This window comes from Protomyctophum parallelum (genome assembly GCF_964188405.1).
Source record: "Protomyctophum parallelum genome assembly, chromosome: 13".
Lineage (NCBI taxonomy): Eukaryota > Metazoa > Chordata > Actinopteri > Myctophiformes > Myctophidae > Protomyctophum > Protomyctophum parallelum.
In genome coordinates, this window is record NC_139708.1 from 48,808,056 (window position 1) to 48,833,879 (window position 25,824).

Here is a 25,824-nt window from a genome sequence, read left to right on the forward strand (position 1 = left end):
ATTCTGCTATACTCTGTAGGCCTTTTTTTTTCTTCTTGTATCTGGTAAAGTTGCTCCCTGGTGTGTGGACTGGTAGGGTTGTAGGCCTACCGTGTCTAGGATACGTTCTGTAGATGGAATTGTCTAAAGAAAACTGACCATGCATGACCAGGACTTTCTCCATCGCCTACTATCGGTTGTCCAGGACGGTATAGAGGCGTCGCTCTGCGTATCGCGTGGGCTCTGAATGAATCATTAATCCCATTTGTCCAACATTGTGGGGTCGAGTTTCACTGCAGGACGACGGGTTCTTCAAACGGGCTCGTTTTTATATTCCTGCCACAGGTAAGTGAAGTGCATCTGGACCGAATATTTGCCAATTATAAAGTTAGACTGATTAGTGATTACTGATTAGGCACGTTTTGACAGCTTTGTAGGCCTACTAATCTTTTTTTTCTTTTTTGGAGGAATGAAGTTACGTTTTGTAGCTTTGTTTTGAGATATCTGAATTTCAGGTGATCACCACCAAGGAACCCACAAACGTCTAAAATGTGGATCATTAAGTTATTTTGTGTTTAAATACCGAACCTGTGGCAATGCATGCAATTGCATTTTTCCTCTCGCTTATAACAAGGTTGCAATCTGGTTATGTTTGTGGTGATAACTAAGCCATTAATTGGCAACTCTTCAAACATGGTGAAATGTGAGTTATCAGTTATGTGACAAGCCTAAAAACCATGATTTCAAAACACTATTCGAAACCTGCTCTTTTCTGTGTGGTGACGTCACGTGCATTCGATAGAATTTTAACACCTTTCCTTTCCGTCACCTAAGAGACCATACATGCTTTCCTCTCGCTTCTCTTGCGGTTGAAGTATGGCTACACCCTCCTCCCCCCTGGCCCTGGGCCAACAAGAGACGAAACCAGCTCTGGTTAGTGCCCTAAAAAGTTATTGCAGATTTGTCTTAAGTCGGGTTAAAGCCTATAAAACAAAGTTGTGTTATGTTTACTGTGTTTTACTGTCCTGTATGTCTTGTTGTGCATCTTGTCCTTGTAGGTGATGAAAGTAGAATGTCCCACCGTGCCTCCCCTCTCTCTGCCTCACTATACTGAACTGGAGTCCAGCTTCACGGCCCCACACTGCAGCTACCACAGCCTGGGCCACTGTCTTCGAAACAACACATTTCCAGGTTACTATGTCTTATTGTATAAGCTTTTAAAGTTTCTGTTTATTAATCAGCCATGATTAATAATAATGATGATGTGTCCTAGTTGTCCCAAAGAATTAAGAGCTGAGGGCTCCATTGAATAACAGAAATGTGGCAGCTTTGTGGACTGGAAGAAGTGATCCATATAATCTTTGACAACTAGGCTGTGTTGCCTCTACCCAGGGCTGCATGAAGAGATGAAGATGCAGGCATTTATTATTTGCATTATTTGCAATATAACATTTTCAGGAAATTAAGAAAACCGTATTTGAAAACAAATTTAAGCAATACTCCCTCATCAAAGTTGGTGTTGTGACTTTATATTGTCAATTGTTTAACTATGAGTGGGGGAAAAGGTGGTGGAGTTATAGCTAGACAGTTTTACGTATTTGAGGGTCCAATGGAGTTAAGAGGTTTTGTCCCAAGCGGTTTATACTACTTTTTCATTGGTTCAATATTTTCGAAACAGCACACAGATGTAAAGGGTACGTGTTCAATAGCACTGATCAATCATCCTGTGATGTGATCCTGGGCTCTACACACCCTCCGCCAACCTAGGGAGAGCAACGGACTTAACTCATGCTTCCTTCATGCTTGAATGTCCAAGTTGCTCCTTTACACCTGACAGGGGGGAGTTTCCCTGGTTGGACGTAGCACGTGGAAGGAACACGTTATTCCAACCAGTTCCTTTCCCCTCCATCAGGCGTCCCGGCTGGCCAGGGGGAGGCAGTTTAGAGACCAGGATTACTGCATGTTTTTGTGAGGGTACCTACCCTAGGGGACACGGGGAGAACATGCAAACTCCACACAGAAAGGCCCTTTCGCCAACCCCGCCTTCGGGTATGGGCACTGATGACGCGGAGGAGGAAACACGCCGCCAGCACCCACAGCGCCCCGAGTGGGAATCGAACCCAGGACCTTCTAGCTGTGAGGCGACAGCACTATACCAACTGTGCCACCGTGCCCCTTCTTATAAATTAACTAATGCATATGTTTAACAAAAATGTAACTCTTGATCGTCAAATGAAACGGTTTCATTTTACGCTCTCATGAAAACCACTGCTTTAAAGTGAAAAACAGTGGAAACATTCTATGTCATAATACAACACATACAATGAAACAAGCTGCCATTGTTTGCTAAAAAAACAGGCTACAATAAAACCAAGTCAGTTTTATGGCAGTTTTAAGTGGCGAAGTCTTGCCTTCTTACAGAAAGTATTTGTCGAGGTATTCTTTTTTTTTGTGGTAAATAAATATATGTGACTTTTGGCCACTTCATGGCCATCTTGTCATTTTCACCTTTCACCTTTCTATTTTTTTTTTACTGCAAGAAGCCAAGAACCACAATGAAAATAAGTCAATGACGTTATTGTGTTTATTGATTTAGATTATGGCCTCAATCTACCGTATTTTAGGTACAGCTTTTAGCCACAAGCCTGAAAAAACAAAAAAACAGTACAAGAAAATGCCCTGTAGCTGAAACTGAACCCACTTTTACCTGTTGAATTATTCATGTTTGGTTGTTTTCCATGTGTGTTCTTTTCAGGGTGTACTTGTCACTTAACTTAATTACCTTTTTGTACTTATGGTAAAAGTTTGTTCACATCACTCTTGTTTTAAAAAAAGCACTTTGGAATGCCCTTGTATCAGGAGATTCAGGACGCAAGGAAATGCTATAATGGTCAGATCAGATTAATGTCGAATCTGGGAATATATTTCTTACCAAGAACTTTCTTCACCAATGTGTTTTGTAAAGGTCTCTACCAACACATCCCACATTATCGGTTTCTATTTCACCACCAAAGGGGAAATGTTGACAGCTGCTGAAAGTTGGGGTACCGTCATAACCAATAAGGCAAAATGTTCTAAATTTCATTATGCTTTAAGTAGCATGTGACATGTCAAACTAGGGGGTTTTGATGATTCTGAATCCATTCCAAGCATTACATTTGCTGTGAAATAAATCCCTTGGGGTGGTTGAATAGAAACCAATGTGGGATATGTTACTAGACACCCTTACAAACACATTGGTGAAGAAAATTCTTGGTAATTAAATGTATTCCCAGATTTTGTGAATAACCCCTGACCTAGGTGTCATTTATTTACGTTAGCTTGCTCATTCTCAATGAAGGCTACAGTAAAAAGAGAGCCATTGATGACATTTGCTCCTCTGCTTAATCATGTACTCACCATAAGCACAAGCAATATTATGGCATATTAAATACACTGATAACAAAAACTATTAGACCTTGAATGGGAAAAATAAATGAAAGTAGCCAGACAAAAATGCATATTCTCTAAACGGAATCTTAGACACTAGATTGGTGCAGTTACTGTACATGCGTACAAAAAAATAAAATAAATACTCCTCCGTCAGTGGTGGAAAGTATAAGTATCCTATTGATACAATTCGTACAATTCCCAATACTTTACTTCTACTCCACTACATCTCAGATCCAAATATTGTGCTTTTACTCCACTCCGTTTATTTGAAAACTTTAAGTTACTAGTTACGTCTTTATTTTGATTATTATTACAAAACATAGGCCTGCAATATTAACTACACTTCAGGCCTATATACACCTCGCCTTTTGAAAATAGCTGATCTACACGGTCACAATGTGTCGCGATGCGACGCATTGCAACCTTGTAGATCTGCTATTTTCAAAAGGCGAAGTGTATATAGGCAAACTTGAAACGGGACATTCTGCATAATGAGTACTCTCCTTTTGCTACTTTAAGTACATTTCTAGAGTATTTCTATACTGCAGTATTGAATATTATTCAAGTACTTTTTCCTCCACTGTACTCCGTCCACTGGATCTGTCTGTCTTCCATCTGCAGGTTCCTCTGTGATGTGGACGTCCCAGACACAGACCCACAGCTCTGCTATCTTGTCTTCCATCATGCAGGTTCCTCTGTGACGTGGACGTCCCGAGACACAGACCCACAGCTCTGCTATCTTGTCTTCCATCATGCAGGTTCCTCTGTGACGTGGACGTCCGAGACACAGACCCACAGCTCTGCTATCTTGTCTTCCATCTGCAGGTTCCTCTGTGACGTGGACGTCCCAGACACAGACCCACAGCTCTGCTATCTCTGTCTTCCATCTGCAGGTTCCTCTGTGACGTGGACGTCCCAGACACAGACCCACAGCTCTGCTATCTTGTCTTCCATCTGCAGGTTCCTCTGTGACGTGGACGTCCCAGACACAGACCCACAGCTCTGCTATCTTGTCTTCCATCTGCAGGTTCCTCTGTGACGTGGACGTCCCAGGCCGAGGCGTCCTACGTCAGGCACTCTCTGCCCGCCCCAGACACAGACCCACAGCTCTGGCACGGACGCAGAACTAATGAAATGAGTGAGTCATAATGGAACCATGTGACCCATGTCAGTGTCCGACCGTAACCCATTAAGACCGGAGTCTATACATCTACAAAATGTTTTCCAAATCCTGACAGTTTTCTGAAATAGAATGTGTCCGTGGTGCACTGGTGCGTAAAAAATATTTGAGTTAAAAAACGATTTGCACACACTTTCACAATTTCCCAAAAAATAGCAGATCTACATTCTACAAGCTCGTATAGCACGGCACTCTGGTGCCGCACTATGAACTTGTAGATCTGCTATTTTTCAACAGCTAAAGTTTAAATTAGCTATTGGCTACTAAGCTCCTCGTGAGAGACTTCATAGCTTTCCGTACGAGACAGGATAGTTGGCATTACAACCCAGATATTCTCAGCGATACCATGGCTGTTTGTAGTTGTATGTATGGAGTCAAAGTCAAAGTTGTATGATTTGTCACAAACGTTACCGCAGTGAAATTTGTTCTGCACATTTGACCCATCTCTTGGAGCGGTGAGCTGCAGCGTGCGCCGCGCTCGGGAATCATTTGGTTAGTAGATTTGACCCCCCAATCCAACCCTTTGATGCTGCTGAGTGTCAAGTCGGAGGAGGCATTGGGTCCCATTTTTACAGTCTTTGGGTTAGGGTTAGGGGCTCATATTTAGCCACTTGTTCGAATGCCCCCCGCCCCCCCTGTCAAAAATAGCTAAAAACGCTAAAACGAAACTAAGCAGCAAATGAAAAACAGTCACCTTTTACTTTCTCTAATAACAACCTAAAACATGAACCTTGGTTGGAAAAGAAACTTTCCCTTTTATGTGATTCTGCCGTCTGGCCCCTCTGTTCTCTGCTCTGCTCTGACATGAGGCTCTGACATGGAGGTTCCATTTGGTTCTGTTTGGGTTATATATTATCAGTCTCACGTGTCATTTTGTCATGTTTTTGTCATGTCTTGGCTGTGTGTCGTAGTGCAATGGACAGAGAGGAACATCGTGAACCAGAAGCTGAACAAGCTGCTGAAAGAAATGGAAAACACAAAATGAGGTGCCGCTTCCTACCCCTGACCACAGCACGCACGCACGCACGCACGCACGCACGCACACACACACACACACACACACACACACACACACACACACACACACACACACACACACACACACACAGACTTACTGACACATCTCTATATGCACATGCATATACTAGTCCATGTACTCTCTCTGTGACAACCACACCTACACACACGTGCACGTGCACTGCACATACCACCAAGGACCGTAGAATTAACCTTCACTCCTAATTCTGTATTTCTTAAAAAAACATGTTATGGTGGAATGACAAGTGCTTACTGGGGCACAAACCACATGTGCGCACTGCCTTGATTAACAAGCTCCCTGTTTGATTCCCAGCCGGCCGGACTATTAAATAATGTGTCTCTCCCGTGCCATTCATTTGATTTGATATAACTGAATCGTTTTCATGGAATAGATTTGATTTCTTTGTCAGAAGGATTAGTTTGTAGTTTGGTTCAAAAATAATAAAAATTTATAAATATATTGTGGTCTCTGTGGTTGACTAATTAAAATATGTGTCATTAAACTGCAACCTTTCATTCACATGGCACCACTCCAGGCCAGGCTACCCGCCCCCTCTAGACCAGAAAGCACGCTGGCTGGGCTAAGATGGCGTCTGAAAAGGTGGGTTTTCAGACTACGGCGGGAGATTGGGAGTGAGTCTGCTTCCTATGGGAAGTGCATTCCATAGTTTTGGAGCCATGAAGGGAGAAGAGTTTGTGACGTATTATATGGAGCATTGTCACAGAGCTTTTTGTGAAGGTACTTCCTCCCTGCGTTTGCTGATCTGAGCGCGTGGGAGGGTTTGTAAGGTCCGATCAGACTTGCAAGATATGGGGGTGCCATATACCTTTGATTGCTTTGAAGGCTATAGCGTCAGAGTTTTGTACTGGGCCAATGGAGGGAGTGGAGAAGCGAGAAACGGGGGAAAGACATGCGAGAACTTTGGCTAGTTGAAGACCAGGCGAGCGGCGGTATTTTGGATCAATTGGGAGAGGATTGGGAAGTGCGCATGCTGGTATAGCCCAGTAAGGAGGGAGTTACAATAGTCAACGTTTTGATAAGTCTGGATAAGGAGCTGGGCTGACTCCTGGGTGAGGAAGGCTCTGATGTGTCGAATGTTATAGAGTGTAAATCTAATTTCTCGTTTTCTGATTTCGGACCCCCATTAGAACGCTGATTCTCAATCCGTTTAATTTGGACAAAAATAGCAGATATACAAGATCACAAGAGCTTGTAGATCAGCTATTTTCAGGGCGCAACCCAGCACTCTTTAGCTAGCGGAGATGCGGTCGGTGCAACGACATGGATTTATAAACAAATTAGTTCAACACAAAACGTTCAAGTTCAGGAGACTTCGGGGAAAAAAAAGCAATTATCCTGAACGCTGCCTTCTGGCATGGAAAGGAAAGGAGAGGCATTTTCATTTCTTTGCACCATAGTATAAATGCTGCATTCGTGGTCTGGAGAGGGCAGTTGTTTTACAGACGGGGTAAAAGGGCAGGGGGCGGAAAGAAGCCCCCTTTGATGTCTATGTGTGAACGTCCCTGTCTTCATAAGGTCATCATGATATATATCCTTTTGAGCAAATTCAGGGCTTTGTGGTTTAACCCATTCAGACCTATAAGTTCGATTTTACAAAATGTCTTCTAAATCCCGACAGTGAGTTTTCTCAAAACAATTTCATGTCAAGGACTCCCAAAAGATAATATGTAATTGGCCGCCGACCCCCCCCCATCTGAAAATATGTCGTTTCAGGGACCCCCTCAGAAGCAAAGGACTTGAGTTAAAATGTTCGCTGTGAAAGAATAATATTCAAACATTTGGGCCACATTTTCACGATTTTTCTAAAATAGCAGACCTACAAGCTCATAGCGCATGAGCTTGTAGATCTGCTATTTTCAGTAGCTAAATGATGACATAATGTTTAAAACACCAAAAGGGGTTCCCGCCCCAAAATGGTTTAACTGTGCATCTTTATCATGGCTTATAGGTCCCTATCTGGGTCAGATAATAAGTGGTATATATAATCGCACCATATCCTCGATTCCTCACCTCTACCACTGGGGGGGCGTGCAGGGGGTTCCTTAAGGGAGCTCAGTTTTAGGTCCTCTTTTCGTTTACAGTGTTGCTTTTTTTTTTTTTTTTTTTAGATTTTTTTTTTGCGGCTTACGCCTTTTATTGATTTTTTAAGGGACAGATAGTAGGCTGACAGGAAACGGGAGAGAGATGGGGGGATGACATGCGGTAAAGGCCGTGTCGGGTTCGGGAGTCGAACCCGCGGCACACCGCGACTGGATCACCAGTCCGGTGCCCAGACCGTTACGCTACGGCCTGGGCTACAGTGTTGCTTTTGACAGCAAATTTTGATTTAAAGGGATAGTTCAGATTTTTTTTAACTTAAGTTGTATGAAATACTTGCCATTAATATAGTGGTTGCAACTGTATTAATTGATTGCCCGAGTCCCGTGGTGGGAGTTATGCTCTGGTTTTAGTGAATATCAAGTAGTTCCGGTCATTTTGTGGGGTGGGGGGGGGGGCCACGCAGTAAAAGTTAATGAATCCACAAAACTAACGTTATTTGTATTGTTGACCTATTTCTAAAATATTAGTGCAACTTTCGTTCTTTTTTTTACCCCTCTATCACACAGAACTATGTTTTTTGTGTCCATATCACTACGCCCAATAACTAGTTCCATGTGATGGAGGGGTCAAAGTTGAACGAAAGTTGCACTAATATTTTAGAAATATTAAATAACGTTAGTTTTGTGGATTCATTAACTTTTACTGCGTGGCCCCCTGTGCCCCCCACAAAATGACCCGGAACTACTTAATATTCACTAAAACCAGAGCAGAACTCCCACCACGGGACTCGGGCAATCAATTAATACAGTTGCAACCACTACATTAATGGCAAGTATTTCAGACAACTTAAGTTAAAAAAATCTGAACTATCCCTTTAAGTCATAGTACCGCTTGAATAGTTTTCATTTAGTTTTGGTCACATTTTTGTCACCTGGAATGTTTTAGTGTTTGTCTAGTTTTTGTCGACTAAATCTATACAGTTTATTTCGTCGACTAAAATGTATTTTGGCGGGCCTTGATGCCGTCGTAATGACTGATTTTACACTTTGCGTTGTGAGCTTGTAGATTGGCTATTTTCAGCACGCAACGCAAGTGTCAAATGACTTATACTGGATCTCTTGTCCACTATAGTCCCTACCTAACATTTTAGGGTAGCTTTTATTTGTTGACGACATTGTCAATGTATTTAGTTTTAGTCATATCATAGCATAGTTTTAATTTAGTTCCCATTTCGTTTTCGTCAGTGGAAAAAGGTAGACATGTTTGGTCATCGCATTAGTCGACGAAATGGACACAGATATGTTAATGACATGAAGTCTTAAAAAGGTTATCTTTGAAAAACAAAGAAGGGTCCCGCACACTGTCAGAAAACCTGTTAAAAATGTTGCTCTTTAGAGCAACATTTGTTGCCCTATAGGCCTATACGCACCTGTCACTATAGCCTTCTGAGGTGTGCTTCGGCCTTTTGCTAAAAAATGACATGAAGTCTGCCAGTGATTGTAACTTGTTTCCTTTCGGTGGTGATTCAGCTCTCTTAAAATCTCTCATCATGATAAAATGGAGGATTGAAAGATCACAGAACTTCACAAGTCACCGTCAAGTTAACATACCAAAAGTTGTCTCTCCATCTTGGAGAAACGGAGTCGATACTCTTTGGAAAAAGAGCAACTAGGCACCATGGACTTTCTCACAAAACAAACATGAATCCATGAGACAATGGGCTGTATTTTGCGTGTCTTAAGTGGGACTCGTGGACAAGAGATCCAGTCATTTTACACTTGGTTGGCATGCTGAAAATAGCAGATCTAAGTGACGCGTTGTGACATTGTTGCTATTTTCAGCAAGTGTAAAATTAGGCCTTTCGACGGCATCAAGGCCCGCCAGAATACATTTTAGTCGACTAAATCAACTGTAGATTCAGTCGACCAAACTCTTCTCCCTTCTGGCTCCAAAACTGTGGAATGCACTTCCCATTGCAGTCAGAACTGCAGCATCACTCCCAATCTTCCGCCGTAGTCTGAAAACCCACCTTTTCAGACTCCATCATGGCCCATAGCACTTACCCTACCCCCTTAGATAGCATTTCTGTAGACTTAGATAGCATTTGATACAGATTTATAGCATGTTATGTAGACAGCACTAGAATTGCATTGTATGTAGTCATAGCACATCATAGTACATATGTATAGCATAGTATAGTATGTATAGTTTCATTATATAGATATTCCACTGTTACGTTCTTAGCTTACGCATGTTTCATGATAAATGCTTTCATGTGATGTATTCCCATGCTTTTTTGTCCTTGCTTAATGTAAGTCGCTCTGGATTAAGAGCGTCTGCTAAATGCCTAAATTGTAAATTGTAAGTTGTTATGATATTTAGTCGACTAAAACTAGACACTGAAACATTCCCGGGTGACTATAAAATGTGATTAAAACCATTCAAGAGACTATTATGACTAAAACTATAAAATCGGAAATGTTTTCTGTAAAGAAAAACAACACTGATCTTTTTGTTTGTTCACATCTCAACACCAAGACCAGCCCCTGACGCCCACCCCCCCCCCCCCCCCCCGCCGCCTGCGTCATCACCACTGTGGTCTTTTTCGTCTTGTCGTTCAGGAACAGACTCTGAGCGTTTTGGGGCACCGCAAAACTGTGTCAACAACTACACCTCCTCTTTCTCTCTCTCTTCCTCACCTCCGCTCTCTACGGCTCCCCTCCCCCACACACCCCCTCCTCCGTACCATTACTACAGTCACTACTACACCAACTGTGTGTGTGTGTGTGTGTGTGTGTGTGTGTGTGTGTGTGTGTGTGTGTGTGTGTGTGTGTGTGTGTGTGTGTGTGTGTGTGTGTGCGCGCGCTGCTGCATGTGCACGTGTCCCATTTGGTGGGCTTCACACATGCGTAGAATTTCTCACTGATCTTCAAAAATGCAACACCCGTACAGTGTCATGTCATTCGCATGTACAGTAATTCTGTGTAAAACACACTTTGTTTTATATGTTATTTTATAGAGGGACAGACAGTATAGGCTGACAGGAAATGGGGGAGAGAGATGGGGGGGGGGGGGGGGGGGGGGGAGTGACAGACATGCAGTGAAGGCCGTCGGGAGTCGAACCCGCGGCCTTCACTGCCAGGCTGGATTGTGCCTGGACCGCTGAGCCACGGCCCGGGCCACTTCTGCTGATTATCCCATTTTGGGGTGAGAACCCCTTTTGGTGTCAGCATCACGTCATGCTTTAGCTATTGAAAAACAGCAGATCTACAAGCTCATAGCGCGCCACCGAGTGGCGCGCTAAGAGCTTGTAGGTCTGCTATTTTTGAAAAAAATCAAAGAACGACTGACACAGAAACACATAGCTTTTTATCAGAACACTGTCAGGATGTATAGAAGACATTTTTTAGAATCTGATCTAAGGTCAGAATGGGTTATATACAGTTGTTTCCGAAGTTGGCATGTGGTGATATAATCATGTGATATAATCATAATCGTGTGGTGATATTATATTCACTATAACATTGCTCATTCAAAAAAAGCAGAGCGCATAAGAGTGAGACATTCTGACAGAGGAAGGGGGGCGGTGGTAGGAGCTAGGGGGGGGGGGGGGGGGGGGTGTTACTCATATAGTTCATTGAACAGGAAATCAGAGCAGAAGAACCAGAAGGGATGAGAACAGCACAGTATGACTACAGGAGGCCACCTGTAGGCTACGCGCGCTGACTGGAATCTATCCAACCGGGTAGGGTTATTATATTTATCTATTAGTATTTATTGTTTATGTTTATGTTTATGTTTATTAAAGGATCCCCATTAGAGACACATGAAAGAGCCTCTAGTCTTCCTGGGGTCCTAAATAACACAAATACAATACAGATGTACAAGTACAAATTCACATTAAAACAGGAAAAACTCAATTAAAAATACAAAAACAAATTCACATGATAAAAACTATTAATAAACTCAAATACTCAAATCAGTTATATACTTGACAAATTGGCAAGGTATCGTTTGACATTTCTTTTGAAAGTAGTTTTGTTATTTATTGTCGATATAAGTTGTTTTTGGGCAGAGCATTCCAGAGAATTATTGCCCTATATATATACCAGTGTTTTTGAGACAGTTTGATTTTGGTGTTATTCTTATTCTTATGTTTCCAGAGGCTGATCCTCTAGTGTTGTGACCATGTTCAGCAGTCATTTTTAACTGGTGAGCCAGGCTGTATGGCTTACCGGTGGTGATGATATTTCGCAGTAGCATTGTCTTGTTTCTTAGATTTGGTGTCCTTGATGCATTTCACTGGGCTATATACTGTTGAACATTTAGGACTGAGACGAATAAAAAAGTAAAAAAAAAAAAAAGTCTTCTAAATCCTAATCGTTTTTTGACCACATTTTCGCGATTTTTCAAATCCGAAGTGCCGTGCTATGAGCTTGTATAGATCTGCTATTTTTCTAAATAATGCTTTGGGGTTCCCGCTTAGCCGCAGTGGATTCGTTCATGTGTAACCCAGTGAGAGCAGATTGTTCAGGTAATGTTCTATATTAATATCTATGTGTGGAACCCAGTGAGAGCAGATTGTTCATGTAATGTTCTATATTAATATCTATGTGTGGAACCCAGTGAGAGCAGATTGTTCATGTAATGTTCTATATTAATATCTATGTGTGGAACCCAGTGAGAGCAGATTGTTCATGTAATGTTCTATATTAATATCTATGTGTGGAACCCAGTGAGAGTAGATTGTTCATGTAATGTTCTATATTAATATCTATGTGTGTAAACCCAGTGAGAGCAGATTGTTCATGTAATGTTCTATATTAATATCTATGTGTGGAACCCAGTGAGAGCAGATTGTTCATGTAATGTTCTATATTAATATCTATGTGTGGAACCCAGTGAGAGCAGATTGTTCATGTAATGTTCTATATTAATATCTATGTGTGGAACCCAGTGAGAGCAGATTGTTCATGTAATGTTCTATATTAATATCTATGTGTGGAACCCAGTGAGAGCAGATTGTTCATGTAATGTTCTATATTAATATCTATGTGTGTAAACCCAGTGAGAGTAGATTGTTCATGTAATGTTCTATATTAATATCTATGTGTGTAACCCCGTGAGAGCAGATTGTTCATGTAATGTTCTATATTAATATCTATGTGTGGAACCCAGTGAGAGCAGATTGTTCATATTCCCCAATTTCCACTGAGATTATGGGGTGAATGAATGTGGCCAGACCCATCTTCTCTTTCTGTCATAGTGACATAATATTGTCCTGCATCAGATCATGTCATTGAACTATTTCATGTCAAGGACCCATTTACATTTTATAAATAAATGTATTTATTTGTAAAAACAAAAAGGTACAATCTTTTTAATTTCTACTTTAAGCATGAGGAGGCCGTCAGTGCAGGGAGAGCAGCTGGCATGGAGGTGAAGACATCAGTGTTAAGGTTAAATATCAACGTTAAAAAAGGCCAATGTTTTTGCATTAACACACTATAGAGTCTCACTCTTGACATTTTCTGAAATATGGCAGCCCTGTGTACAGTATGCACTACATTTACCGTAAGCACTCAGCGGATATATATTTCCAGGAAACCTTTTTTACTGCTACAGTTGCAGCCCAGTGTTGAATGATTTTGACAGCAGATTTGGATTCGTTTTTTAGGCCAATGGTACATGGTACCATGGTGCTTATATCAAGGTCTAAAGGTCTCCACACACCGAGCGCAAATTCGGATTTTTAAGCAGCGTTTCTCCATTGGTTTTCCAAAAAACGCGGCCGGTGTGCAACCACCTTAACTCTGGGTTTTTCTTCTAGATGTGGATGTTTATACACGTCAGTTTCATCTGTTCCGATGTTAAAGTTCCACTTTCAACGTGTTCTTCATTGTTACTCTTGTGTTAACGGGAGTAAAATATATTTTGTTGTGGTTCCTCAAACATTGTATCAGCGTTAGTAATAATAATAATAATAATACTAGTAGTAGTAGTAGGTTATATTAAAAAAAAAAAAATCAGAAAAACCTATGTTTCTATGTCAGCGGTGCTCAACCTTTTCCATGTCAATTATTATATTATCAATTAATTATCTGTATTTGGCCGCTGACCCCCATCTGAAAATATGTACCGGTAGTTCCACAATGCAGTTATTATTTAAACCTAAGATGTTCATTATTCTAAACATACAGTATCTCTGTGCATGCATGTAAAAGGCAGCTGTAAAGTGACCTGTACTGTACCAGTGCCCTGTACTGTACCAGTCATCTGTACCAGTGCCCTGTACCAGTGATCTGTACCAGTGATCTGTACCAGTGCCCTGTACCAGTGATCTGTACCAGTGTACTGTACCAGTGCCCTGTACTGTACCAGTGATCTGTACCAGTGTACTGTACCAGTGCCCTGTACTGTACCAGTGTACTGTACCAGTGACCTGTACCAGTGTACTGTACCAGTGCCCTGTACCAGTGCCCTGTACCAGTGATCTGTACCAGTGTCCTTGGCATTGTTCGACGCAAATGCTGTCTCTGGCACCAGACAGTGTGTTGACTTCCTCTCATTTCATCAGTGCCAGTTAGCGGAAAATATTTACCTGTTTTGCTCGTTTCATATTTAAGTCCCTATTAAAGTCTAAAATGGTCACTATATAGAATGCTCTCACGATGACGTGTTTTCCGCTGTGTCCTTTCCGTTATAGTTCCTACTAGGCACATGGAAGCCGTCGCCATGGAGTTCCTGTGGTGGTCGTTGCATTTCCTGGCGTTTCTGTTCTCGGCGAACTCAGTTCACTCTCACAACACCCTCCCAGGTATGGTCCACGGACGTTTTTTGTATTGGTTTTTATAGTCGGCGATTGGATGCCTGAATAATTTGTTCTATATTCAGCTCCGTTCAAGCAGGACAAACCTGGCAATAACCTGTCTCTCTGTCTCTGTCTCTGTCTGTCTCTGTCTCTGTCTCTGTCTCTGTCTCTGTCTCTGTCCCTGTCTCTCTCTGTCTCTGTCTCTGTCTCTCTCTGTCTCTGTCTCTCTGTCTCTCTCTCTCTGTCTGTCTCTCTCTCTCTCTCTCTCTCTCTCTCTCTCTCTCTCTCTCTCTCTCTCTCTCTCTCTCTCTGTCTCTCTCTGTGTCTGTCTCTGTCTCTGTCTCTGTCTCTGTCTCTGTCTCTGTCTCTCTCTGTCTCTGTCTCTCTCTGTCTCTGTCTCTGTCTCTCTCTCTCTCTCTCTCTCTCTCTCTCTCTCTCTCTCTCTCTCTCTCTGTGTCTCTCTCTGTGTCTCTCTCTGTCTCTGTCTCTGTCTCTGCTGCTGTTTGTCCTCTTCAAGGACTGTCGTGTGTGAACGACTTTGTGAACAACATCAGCTGTGGGTGGAGCGTCTCTCAGGCAGACCCAGGAGACTGTTGGCTCCTCGGTACCAAGCAGTACTACCAGCCCGCTACGGACTCTATGCGCCATGTCACGTAAGGACCCTGTAGCTGTCATGCTGCCCCTTAATTATAACTATACCCTGTAGCTACCCTAATTAGCTCCCTTAATTACTGCACATAATAGTTGGAAAATTGTTCATCTATTTGTTATAATAAAGTATTCTAAATAGCCAAAATGTGAATTACATGACTAATGACTCCAATATTTAGTTTTAGTTTTTTTTTTGTCTTCTGATTTTGTATGGGTGGTGGCGGTCTTTATTGACTATGAAATTGAGGACTGTTACGGAATACGGAAATATATTGTAGGTAATATTATATCATAGGCTATATACACACACACACGCACGCACGCACACACACGCACACGCACACGCACACGCACACACAAAATAACAACAATAAAAGCAATAAACACCGTCATGTGACAAAGTATAAATTACTGTAGCTTCCCAGTAATGTGGTCAGAATCAGCTGTTTGCATTGATTTGCATTGATTTGCATTCATTCATTCATTCATTCATTCATTCGTTCTCTAGGAGAAACTGTAAGCTAAAACAGGCCAGTGTTGGAGACTCAGTTCGAAGCTGCAGTTTTGTCTTTGAAAAGAAGTCACGCATACCGGTAAGTCACTATGAAACTACAGACTAGTGTAAAAGGTCCTAACAGTAAGTCACTATGCAACTACAGACTAGTGTAAAAGGTCCTAACAGTAAGTCACTATGAAACTACAGACTAGTGTAAAAGGTCCTAACAGTAAGTCACTATGCAACTACAGACTAGTGTAAAAGGTCACGTGCAATGCATACTGTGTGTCTGGACCAATATTGTCATTGGTTGTAAAATATGGACATGCTCCTTGTCTACGCTAATCTACGTTTGTTAGGAAACAATATATATATATATATATATATATATATATATATATATATATATATATATATTATTTTTTTATATAATTTTTATCCCACGATTTTGTAACCCATTTTTCACCCCTGTGTCAATGATCTAATAATGTGATCCTGGGCTCTACACACCCTCCACCAAACTTGAACTCATGCTTATTGCTTCCTTCATTCATGAGGGCCCAAGTCGCTCCTTTTCACCTGACAGGGTGTTTTCTTTTATGCATTATGTTATGCTTTAGCTATTGAAAAATAGCAGATCTACAAGCTCGTATAGCGCGAAGCTTGTAGGACTGCTATTTTTGAAAAATCGTGAAAATGTGGTGCAAATCTTTGAATATACTTTCTTTCAGAGCGAACCGTTTTTAACTCAAATCTTTGGTCCCTGGAACAACATATTTTCAGACGGGGGTCGGCGGCATATTACATATATTTCTGGGGGTCCTTGACATGAAAATGTTTTTCAGAAAACTTTCAGGATTTATAAAACATTAGTAGAATTGTAGGAGCCAAATCCTTATATTCAATGATATTATTTATTTATTGGCCCTCTGGTGGTGGTGTTGTGTAAACTAATGATGCCCACTGCAGGATACCTTATAAGGAACTGTATGTCACAATAGGGGCGTGACAGACTGGCAAGCACACAGTCTTTTGACCTTGCAGCTTGTTTGAAAGATTTTGTGTACTTTTATTTGTTTTATCCTACAAGTTTGAGTTCCCCGTTTTTTTTGCATCCCTGTAAAGGAAGAGAGATAAACAACTTTAATTTAACACCTGAACCAACCTGGAATGGACATTCTATTTTATTCAAACAACAACAACAACAACAAGCAAGCGTCTTCAGTATGTTCAGTCTGCCCATGAAGTGGCTCACACAAAGGGAGAAAGGTGTTTTTTAACCCATTCTGAACGGGCACCCATTTTGGTGTTAGCATCATGTTATGCTTTAGCTATTTAAAAATAGCAGATCTACAAGCTCATATCGCGCCACCGAGTGGCGCGATACGAGCTTGTAGGTCTGCTATTTTTGAAAAATCGAAGAGCGACTTGACATTTTTAGAATCTGATCTCAGGTCAGAATGGGTTCATCAGGGCCAGTGTGTGTCCGGCGGAAACCTCGTATGAATCTGATCTCAGGTCAGAATGGGGTCTAAATGTGTTATTGTCCCTGCAGGCCTTCACCTTCTATGAGAGGATGCCCAGCATCGAGGTCCAGTGTAACAACCGCACGGTGGACAAACTGACCGACTACATGCCAGAAGAACACAGTGAGTATAGCCTGTACCTCATCATCAGTATTATGCTGTCTAGGCTACTTTTATTTTGTTTTATTTACTTTAAAGGAGAATTCCATGCTAGAATGCTTTCTTACCTTTCATACCTTTCTTTGTAGTTGTTACGTCCCCACCAAAGAGGTCCAGGTGTTTTTTTGTGCAAAAACTCCTTATTGCCTATTTTCCCTACCATAAGCCCTCAATCAATTGCATTGAATTGAATGGGAATTGAATGGGCCTATGGGGTGTTATGCTAGTTCGCTTATTTCTATCGAAAGAAGTAGTAAAGTGTGCCGCTTGGGATATTATTTACATTATGAAGAGAGGATATATACAAAATAATTATAATTTTGAGCGATGGAAATAAGCGAATTAGTACAACACCCCATAGCCCCATTCAATTCCCATTCAATCCAATGCAATTCATTTAGGGCTTATGGTAGGGGAAATAGGCAATAAGGAGCTTTTGCACAAAATAACACCTAGACCTCTTTGGTGGGGACGTAACAACTACAAAGAAAGGTAAGAAAGCCTTTTAGTATGGAATTCTCCTTTAAGATACTTTGGGATTTTGTAATTTTGTCACTATCGTAATCGTAATGTAATGTCGTAATTGTAGAGACGGTCATCCTGATTGTGTGCGTGCGTGCGTGCGTGCGTGCGTGCGTGCGTGTGTGAGAGATCATGGAATAGTGGAACTCGTAGCAATAAAGTACAAATATCACGCATCCTCATGGATGTACATTCCTGTGTCATTCCATCCATGTTTCAACTCCGTGATAACCAGGAAAGAGTCCGTGTTACAGATAGCCTGTACCTTTGACCACAGCCTATAGAGGAAGCCTTTATGACCATACCAACCACTTCTACTGTACATACATGTACCATCTCAGAGCTGGGCCAGACTATTTGTCTTTATATTTGGCAGGCTAGGGCATACTATACCCACAGACTGGTTGTTAGAGGGTTTCAACAAGCCCAAAAAGGCTGGTCAAAGTATTGCAGTGACTCTGCTTGCTATAATTGGCAGACGCCACATATGGAGACGCTGCTACTTTAAACCATATCTATGTTTATATCTTTATCTATAGATATAGATAGATATAAATAAAGAACTGAGCTGACATGCCACATATTGATAAATATTATTATTAGTATTTTATTTACTTTAAACCCCCTATAGATAAAGAACTGAGCCAACATGCCACACATTGTAGCATGGAAACACGTGCCATGATTTTGTAAATGTAACCTTTACTGCACTTATAATGTTTGTGTCCAGCTTGTATGCATCTCCTTTGTGTGGACATAAATAAATGGTTAAAATGTGTGTGTACTGTGTGTGTACTGTGTGTGTGTGTGTGTGTGTGTGTGTGTGTGCGTGCGCGTGTGTGCACAGTTAAGATGCATCCTCCTAGTTCCCCCAACATCAGCTGTGGCGTTAACGAGACCGTGGTCGGTTGGGATCCTGGGGTTCCACGCTCAGCGTTAATCGACCGCTTCCACTTCGAAGTCCAGATCAAACATCACCACCAAGCATGGGAGGTGTGTGTGTGTGTGTGTGGGTGTGTGTGTGTGTGTGTGTGTGTGTGTGTGTGTGTGTGTGTGTGTGTGTGTGTGTGTGTGTGTGTGTGTGGGTGTGGGTGTGGGTGTGGGTGTGGGTGTGTGCGTGAATTTGAGTGTCTATATGTCCGTCTCTCACTTCATTTTAACTTATATATTATTATATATATATTATTATATTATGTACAACACTGGTTGCCAAACTGCGGGTCAGGACACATTTGTGGGTCGGGGACCGTAGTTTTTGTTTCCTACATTTGGCTTTAAATTATGATTATTTCAAAACATTTTCAAAAAACATTCCCAAAAAAGCAAAACTTTTCATGAATGAATTCCAAAGGTTTTCTTTTCAGTGATGTCATGAAGAAATTAAAGAAAAAAAATTAATATTTAAGAAAGTAGTGAAAATAGCCCATCTGCAAGCTCACAACGTGGTGCGAAGCGGCACGTTAGTGAGCTTGTAAGATCTGCTATTTTCACAAGTTTGGATCCAGTGGGGAAACGTCTAAATGTCTCTTTTCGGGGTAACGGGGCTAAAACGTGTTGGGAGCCCACTGACATCATAGCCTCGGAAACCCAGGCGTTTTTATTTCCAGGGAGAAGAGAAAAAGTCCACTTCAATTCGGCATACAGTATAGCGCAAACGACGCGTCACTCACTCTCTGCTGATTTCTGATCGTCTGCACCTTTGTTAAATTGACGTACACACGCACACACGTACACACACACACACACACACACACACACACACACACACACACACACACACACACACACTCCTCTCTCTCCCTCTCTGTCGCTCTAATGAATTAGTCTCATGTCCTGCATCTGCGTGTAATAATAATAATAATAAAACTTTATTTGTATAGCACCTTTCATGACATGAAATGCAGCTCAAAGTGCTTTACAGAGCAATGGAGAAAAAAAAGAAAAGCAAGGCAAAGACATTAAAAAACAAGCAGTAATGCAGTACAGTGAGAACATGAATAACAAAAATAATAAAAGATCAATTAAAAGCAATGTTGTAGAAGTGGGTCTTGAGCTGTGCTTTAATCAGACCAGTGTGTGTCCAGTGGAAACCTCGTATGAATCTGATCTCAGGTCAGAATGGGTCAATCAGACCAGTGTGTGTCCAGTGGAAACCATCGTATGAATCTGATCTCAGGTCAGAATGGTTTAAAAATGTCTACAGATTGTAAGTGTGTATAGTTTCTCCCGGCGCATCCTGCCGGGAGCTGCCTATATACGATATATGCCATAGAAAGCATAGGTGAGTTCCAGTCTCCTGACATTGTAGGCTACTATTAAACCATAATACCTTCTCTCAACGTTGGGCAGGAGGTGCATCCTCTGCCCACGCCAGAGCGAGCGCTGAAGATAGAGGAGGAGGAGGAGGAGGCAGGACGCTACCAGGCCAGGGTGAGGGTGAAGCCGGAGCATGTCGGAACCGCCATGAGCTCCTCCTGGAGCGACTGGAGTCCCACGGCCTCCTGGGAGACGCCGCCAGCCCGGGGGGGACGACGACGTGGCGTGGCGCGGAGCAGAGGTGAATACAGTAAGCACGTGATTTATTTACCCCCCTAAGAAGGGGTCCTTGAGGGAGTTCCAGGGGGTTCCGTCCCCGCAGCTAAATGATAGTTGTATATAGGAACCAAATGGACCCTTAAGGGTCCTACATATGATGTGTTTTGTTTTTTAATACAGTAGTTCCAGCTGGAGACGTGGTTTCCTGGTTGCTGCCAGCTGGACTTTCCTTCTGCGCCGTCTTCACCGTCACCCTGATTGTTCTGTACAAGGCTCGCTCAAACCCAGGGTCAGTATAGCTGCGTTTGTGCGTGTGTGCGTGTGTGCGTGTGTGCGTGTGTGTGTGTGTGTGTGTGTGCGTGTGTGCGTGTGTGTGTGTGTGTGTGTGTGTGCGTGTGTGCGTGTGTGTGTGCGAGTGTGCGCGTGCGTGCATGTTTGTCCATGCGTGCTAAGTCCAAGTATCTATGCACGCTTTTGTTTTCCTATGTGTTTGTTTTCCTATGTGTATGTTTTCGTATGTGTATGTGTTTAAAATACACAGACCTTTGTTTGAACAACTGTGTAAGCCATTATATGTTTCTGATCCGTTCCGTTTCTTGCAGGCTTTGCAAAGGAACACCGGTCCCAGATCCATCCAAGTACTTCCACACGCTCCACCGAGGAAACCTTAAGGTATGATTCAGTTTGACCACAACAAACTACGAGGAAACCTTAAGGTATGATTCAGTTTGAGCACAACAAACTACGAGGAAACCTTAAGGTATGATTCAGTTTGACCACAACAAACTACGAGGAAACCTTAAGGTATGATTCAGTTTGACCACAACAAACTACGAGGAAACCTTAAGGTATGATTCAGTTTGACCACAACAAACTACGAGGAAACCTTAACGTATGATTCAGTTTGACCACAACAAACTACGAGGAAACCTTAAGGTATGATTCAGTTTGACCACAACAAACTACGAGGAAACCTTAAGGTATGATTCAGTTTGACCACAACAAACCACGAGGAAACCTTAAGGTATGATTCAGTTTGAGCACAACAAACTACGAAGAAACCTTAAGGTATGATTCAGTTTGAGCACAACAAACTACGAGGAAACCTTAAGGTATGATTCAGTTTGACCACAACAAACTACGAGGAAACCTTAAGGTATGATTCAGTTTGACCACAACAATTAAACTACGTCAAGCTTCTGTCATTTTAACACAAGCTGTCCATGACACTGTTGTTTTCGTCGACTAATACAATGACGAAAGATGTTCGTCGACTACCTTTTCCCCTGGTCGAAAACTAAATGGAAACTAAGCCATGATGACTACAACTATGACTAAATATACTGTCGATTTTATCAACAAATAAAAACTAGACAATTTTCTTAGGAAGAGACTAGTGGACAAGAGATCCAGTATAAGTAACTAGACTAATCACTAAAACATTCCGGGTGACTAAAATGTGACTGAAACTAAATGACTATTCAACTATTCAAGAGACTAATGACTAAAACTAAAATCAAAATTTGCTATGGACAATGGCCAGGTTTCCCAAAGGACACATGTAAGGTGTAAGGTGTATGGTGTATGGTGTTGCACATGCTCAGATGCTCCTCTAGGCCGCACACAGAAGTCTGTGAACATAGCCATTTCGTGCATATAGATGTGCCACGCAATTCTGAAATTTAATTTAATAATATTTGGACAGCTGACAGTAGGCTCTCTTTACTCTTAAAAAAAAAGAAAGAAAAGAAACACATCACATCACTCTCTCGTTCTCTCTCACACACGTTCACGCACGCACGCACGCACGCACGCACGCACGAACGCACGCACGCACGCACGCACGCACGCACGCACGCACGCACGCACAACCACAGTTTAACCAGTGAAGACACCAGGAAGTAACATCTGTAAGCAGGCCTATAGCCTCTTGCTGTGGGTTTGACTGTTGCAAGTTCTAATACCCAGGCCCCCCAAATGCTGCGTTCACACGGGCTCAATGCAAAGATGCAAAGCATTCACAGCATATATACTTTGTCGCTTTGTATCTGAAGTTGAAACCAGTTCAAGTTATTTGTAGCTTTGTATCCTCTTTTTTTTAATACTGTTTTTATTAGGCATTTTTTTGTATGACAACATCAGAATATCATCGACAATGATAATGAGTAGTTCAGTTATATAAAATGACAGGCAATGTAAATGTTCCACATACAATACATAATAAAAAAGACATGTAAATGTGATGAACATGAAAAAACTAAAAACAGTTAAACAATGACAAGTGTGAACAGACAAACAAAACAGACAACAGGACAGACACTCTTGCTCTCAAACCTTTCCAACATGTTGTTGTAAATTAAGTGAATTACAGACATTATTGTAGCGTTGCGACTTTTTTTGCAGCAGCTACAAACGTCAGATTTGCTTTGGAGAATGAATGTTATAGACTGTAACCTTGCATCTGCCCGTGTGAACGCACCAAAACACTCACACACATATTCTGCCAATTTGGCGTACATTTCCATTCAGTCGTTTGCCCAAAACATGGGCCATCAAATCACGACTCCCTTTTTTCACTGACGAAAACTACATGGAAACTCAATGAAAACGAAGCCACGATGACTAAAACTAAGACTAAATAGGGTGCAGAATCACCTGCAGATTTAGTCGACTAAAACCTTATGACATTTAGTCGACTAAAACTAGACTAAACGCTAAAACATTCCAGGTGACTAAAAATGTGACAAAAGTGAAAACCATTCAAGAGACTATGGGCTGTATTTTGCGTGTCTTAAGTACCAGGTCTTATTCCCTAACTTGAGTAAACTAAAGACCTGGAGGCGTGATCAATGCCATTTGGCCACTCAGAATAGCCAAATGGCATTGATCACGCCTCCAGGTCTTTAGTTTACTCAAGTTAGGTAATAAGACCTGGTACTTAAGACACGCAAAATACAGCCCTATATGACTAAAACTAAAATAAAAAAAATGTGCTGCCTAAAACAACACTGCTCTCCATCAACGCCATGTCTCTCCTCTCAACCGCTCTCTTTACAGGAGTGGCTGAATCCACAGGCGGCGCCCGAGTGCTACTTCCTCGCAGTCCCGTCCTGCGACCACGTCGTGGTGGTGGAGGTGTCCGACGACCCGGTCTCCTCCTCCACCCCATGCCTCTCCCCCCCCACCGCCGCCGTCACGGCCACGCTCCCCCCTCGGCCCCTCAGTGGCTCCTCCTCCCCCTCCTCCTGCTTCTCCAACGTGGTGCTCCATAACAGGGACTACTTCTTCTCCCCTGGCTCCGACCTCTGTCCCTGCCCGGCCCCTAGCTCCGACCTCTGTCCCTGCCCGGCCCCTAGCTCCGACCTCTGTCCCTGCCCGGCCCCTAGCTCCGACCTCTGTCCGGGCCCGGCCCCTAGCTCCGACCTCTGTCCCTGCCCGGCCCCTAGCTCGGACCTCTGTCCCTGCCCGGCCCCTAGCTCCGACCTCTGTCCCTGCCCGGCCCCGGCCTGCCCCGTCTACTTCACCTACCAGGATGACTTCCTCCTCACCCCTCACAGTGCCGTCGAAGTTCACACCTTCCGCCTCACCCGTTGCCCTTCCCCCGCCCTCTCCTCCCGCGCCCTCTCCTCCTCCTCTTCGCCCTACGAGGTGCTGTTGCGCCGCGCGGCGGCGCCGCCCCAGAGCCCGGACTCCGGCTTCGGCAGCACAAAAGATCAGGAGGAGGAGGAGGAGGAGGAGGAGGAGGAGGAGGAGGAGGAGGAGGAGGAGGAGGAGTCCGGCGGCGCCACGCTCATTCTCCCTCTTCATCTCCGCTCTTCGCTCCTCTCCTCTCCTCCTCCTCCTCCTCCTCCTCCTCCTCCTCCCATTCCCTCTCCGACCGCCCCCCAGCCGGTGCAGGTCGGTGGTGGTGGTGGTGGCGGTGGTGGCGATGGTGGTGGTGGTGGTAGCTACGTGGCCTGGCCTCCTGCAGCGCCCGACAACGCTGCAGGTATTTGGGGTTCCTCCGTGTCGGTGGAGCACCCCCACGGTACCACCGGGGGATACCTGACCCTCAAGGACCTCCACAACACGTACAGGAACAAGTCCATCTGAGCCACACTCACTTTCATTTTAGGTTTTAGCCGTAGTCTCTTGAATATATACTATAGCTTTCTAACTTAGTTTTGGTCACATTTTAGTCACCCGGAATGTTTTGGTGTTGTGTCTAGTTTTAGTCGACTAAATCTACAGTTGATTTAGTCGACTGAAATGTGTTTTGGCGGGCCTTGAAGCCATCGTGATGACTGATTTGAAAATCAGCCGAAAATTGCTGAAAATAGCCGATCTACAAGCTCACAACGCGTCGCAGGCGCGACGCGTTGTGAGCTTGTAGTTCGGCTATTTTCAGCATGCAACCAAGTATAGCATGATACTGGGGGCTGTATTTTGCGTGTCTTAAGTACCAGGTCTTATTCCCTAACTTGAGTAAACTAAAGACCTGGAGGCGTGATCAATGCTTGTTGGCCACTCAGAATAGCCAAATGGCATTGATCACGCCTCCAGGTCTTTAGTTTACTCAAGTTAGGGAATAAGACCTGGCACTTAAGACACGCAAAATACAGCCCTGGATCTCTTGTCCACTATAGTCCCTTCCTAGCAAATAAATGTTCAATATATTTAGTCTTGGTTTTAGTCGTCGTAGCTTAGTTTTCCTCAGTGGAAAAGGTAGTCGACGAACATTTTTCGTCATAGTTTTCAGTCAACGAAATCAACACTGCTCTGCAGCGGTTATTTTTCGAAGCTTTGAGGGTTTTGTAAACACAAACATTGTCCTAACGCAAACATTGAATTCCATTTGACGCTGAATGGCCAGCCTTGAGTGTCTGTGTAAACACAATCATTGAAAACAAATTAAAGTAAAACGCACAGAGCGTGGGGTCACAGCGCCCCCTGCTGGAGGGCTTTAATACTACTGTGGATAGACAGTAGGTATTACAAGTAAGCGAACACAGCTGTTGTGGCAGTCTGACACACACACACACACACACACACACACACACACACACACACACACACACACACACACACACACAAATATTAATCACAGACATCACAGACAGTTCGCAGTACATTTTCTTGTCATGTCATGAACATTCAGGCCTTTAAAAACCTGTAAACCCCTGTATAGTTTCTGAAATACACAAATATACAAAGGTCTTGATTCCTGAATTATTTAGATTGTACAGTACGTGATTTTTAACCTGAAAATACATAGGTATTATCTATCTATCTATCTATCTATCTATCTATCTATCTATCTATCTATCTATCTATCTATCTATCTATCTATCTATCTATCTATCTATCTATCTATCTATCTATCTATCTATCTATCTATCTCTATATATATCTGTCTGTCTGTCTCTGTCTGTCTGTCTGTCTGTCTGAAAATTA

General features: G+C 42.7%; 1 protein-coding gene across 1 annotated transcript; it reads left to right on the forward strand.

Moving 5' to 3' along the window:
- Positions 1–855: 855 nt before the first annotated feature.
- LOC310868736 (uncharacterized protein) lies at positions 856–24,483 on the forward strand (the record flags this gene model as incomplete). Its single annotated transcript, XM_083779196.1, has 14 exons — positions 856–912; positions 1,038–1,170; positions 4,170–4,304; positions 4,439–4,549; positions 14,398–14,508; positions 15,020–15,155; positions 15,662–15,746; positions 17,205–17,298; positions 18,704–18,849; positions 20,206–20,422; positions 20,572–20,680; positions 20,994–21,063; positions 23,449–24,091; positions 24,362–24,483. The coding sequence occupies 14 exons, from the start codon at positions 856–858 to the stop codon at positions 24,481–24,483; spliced, it is 2,169 nt and encodes a 722-aa protein (XP_083635322.1).
- Positions 24,484–25,824: the final 1,341 nt, after the last annotated feature.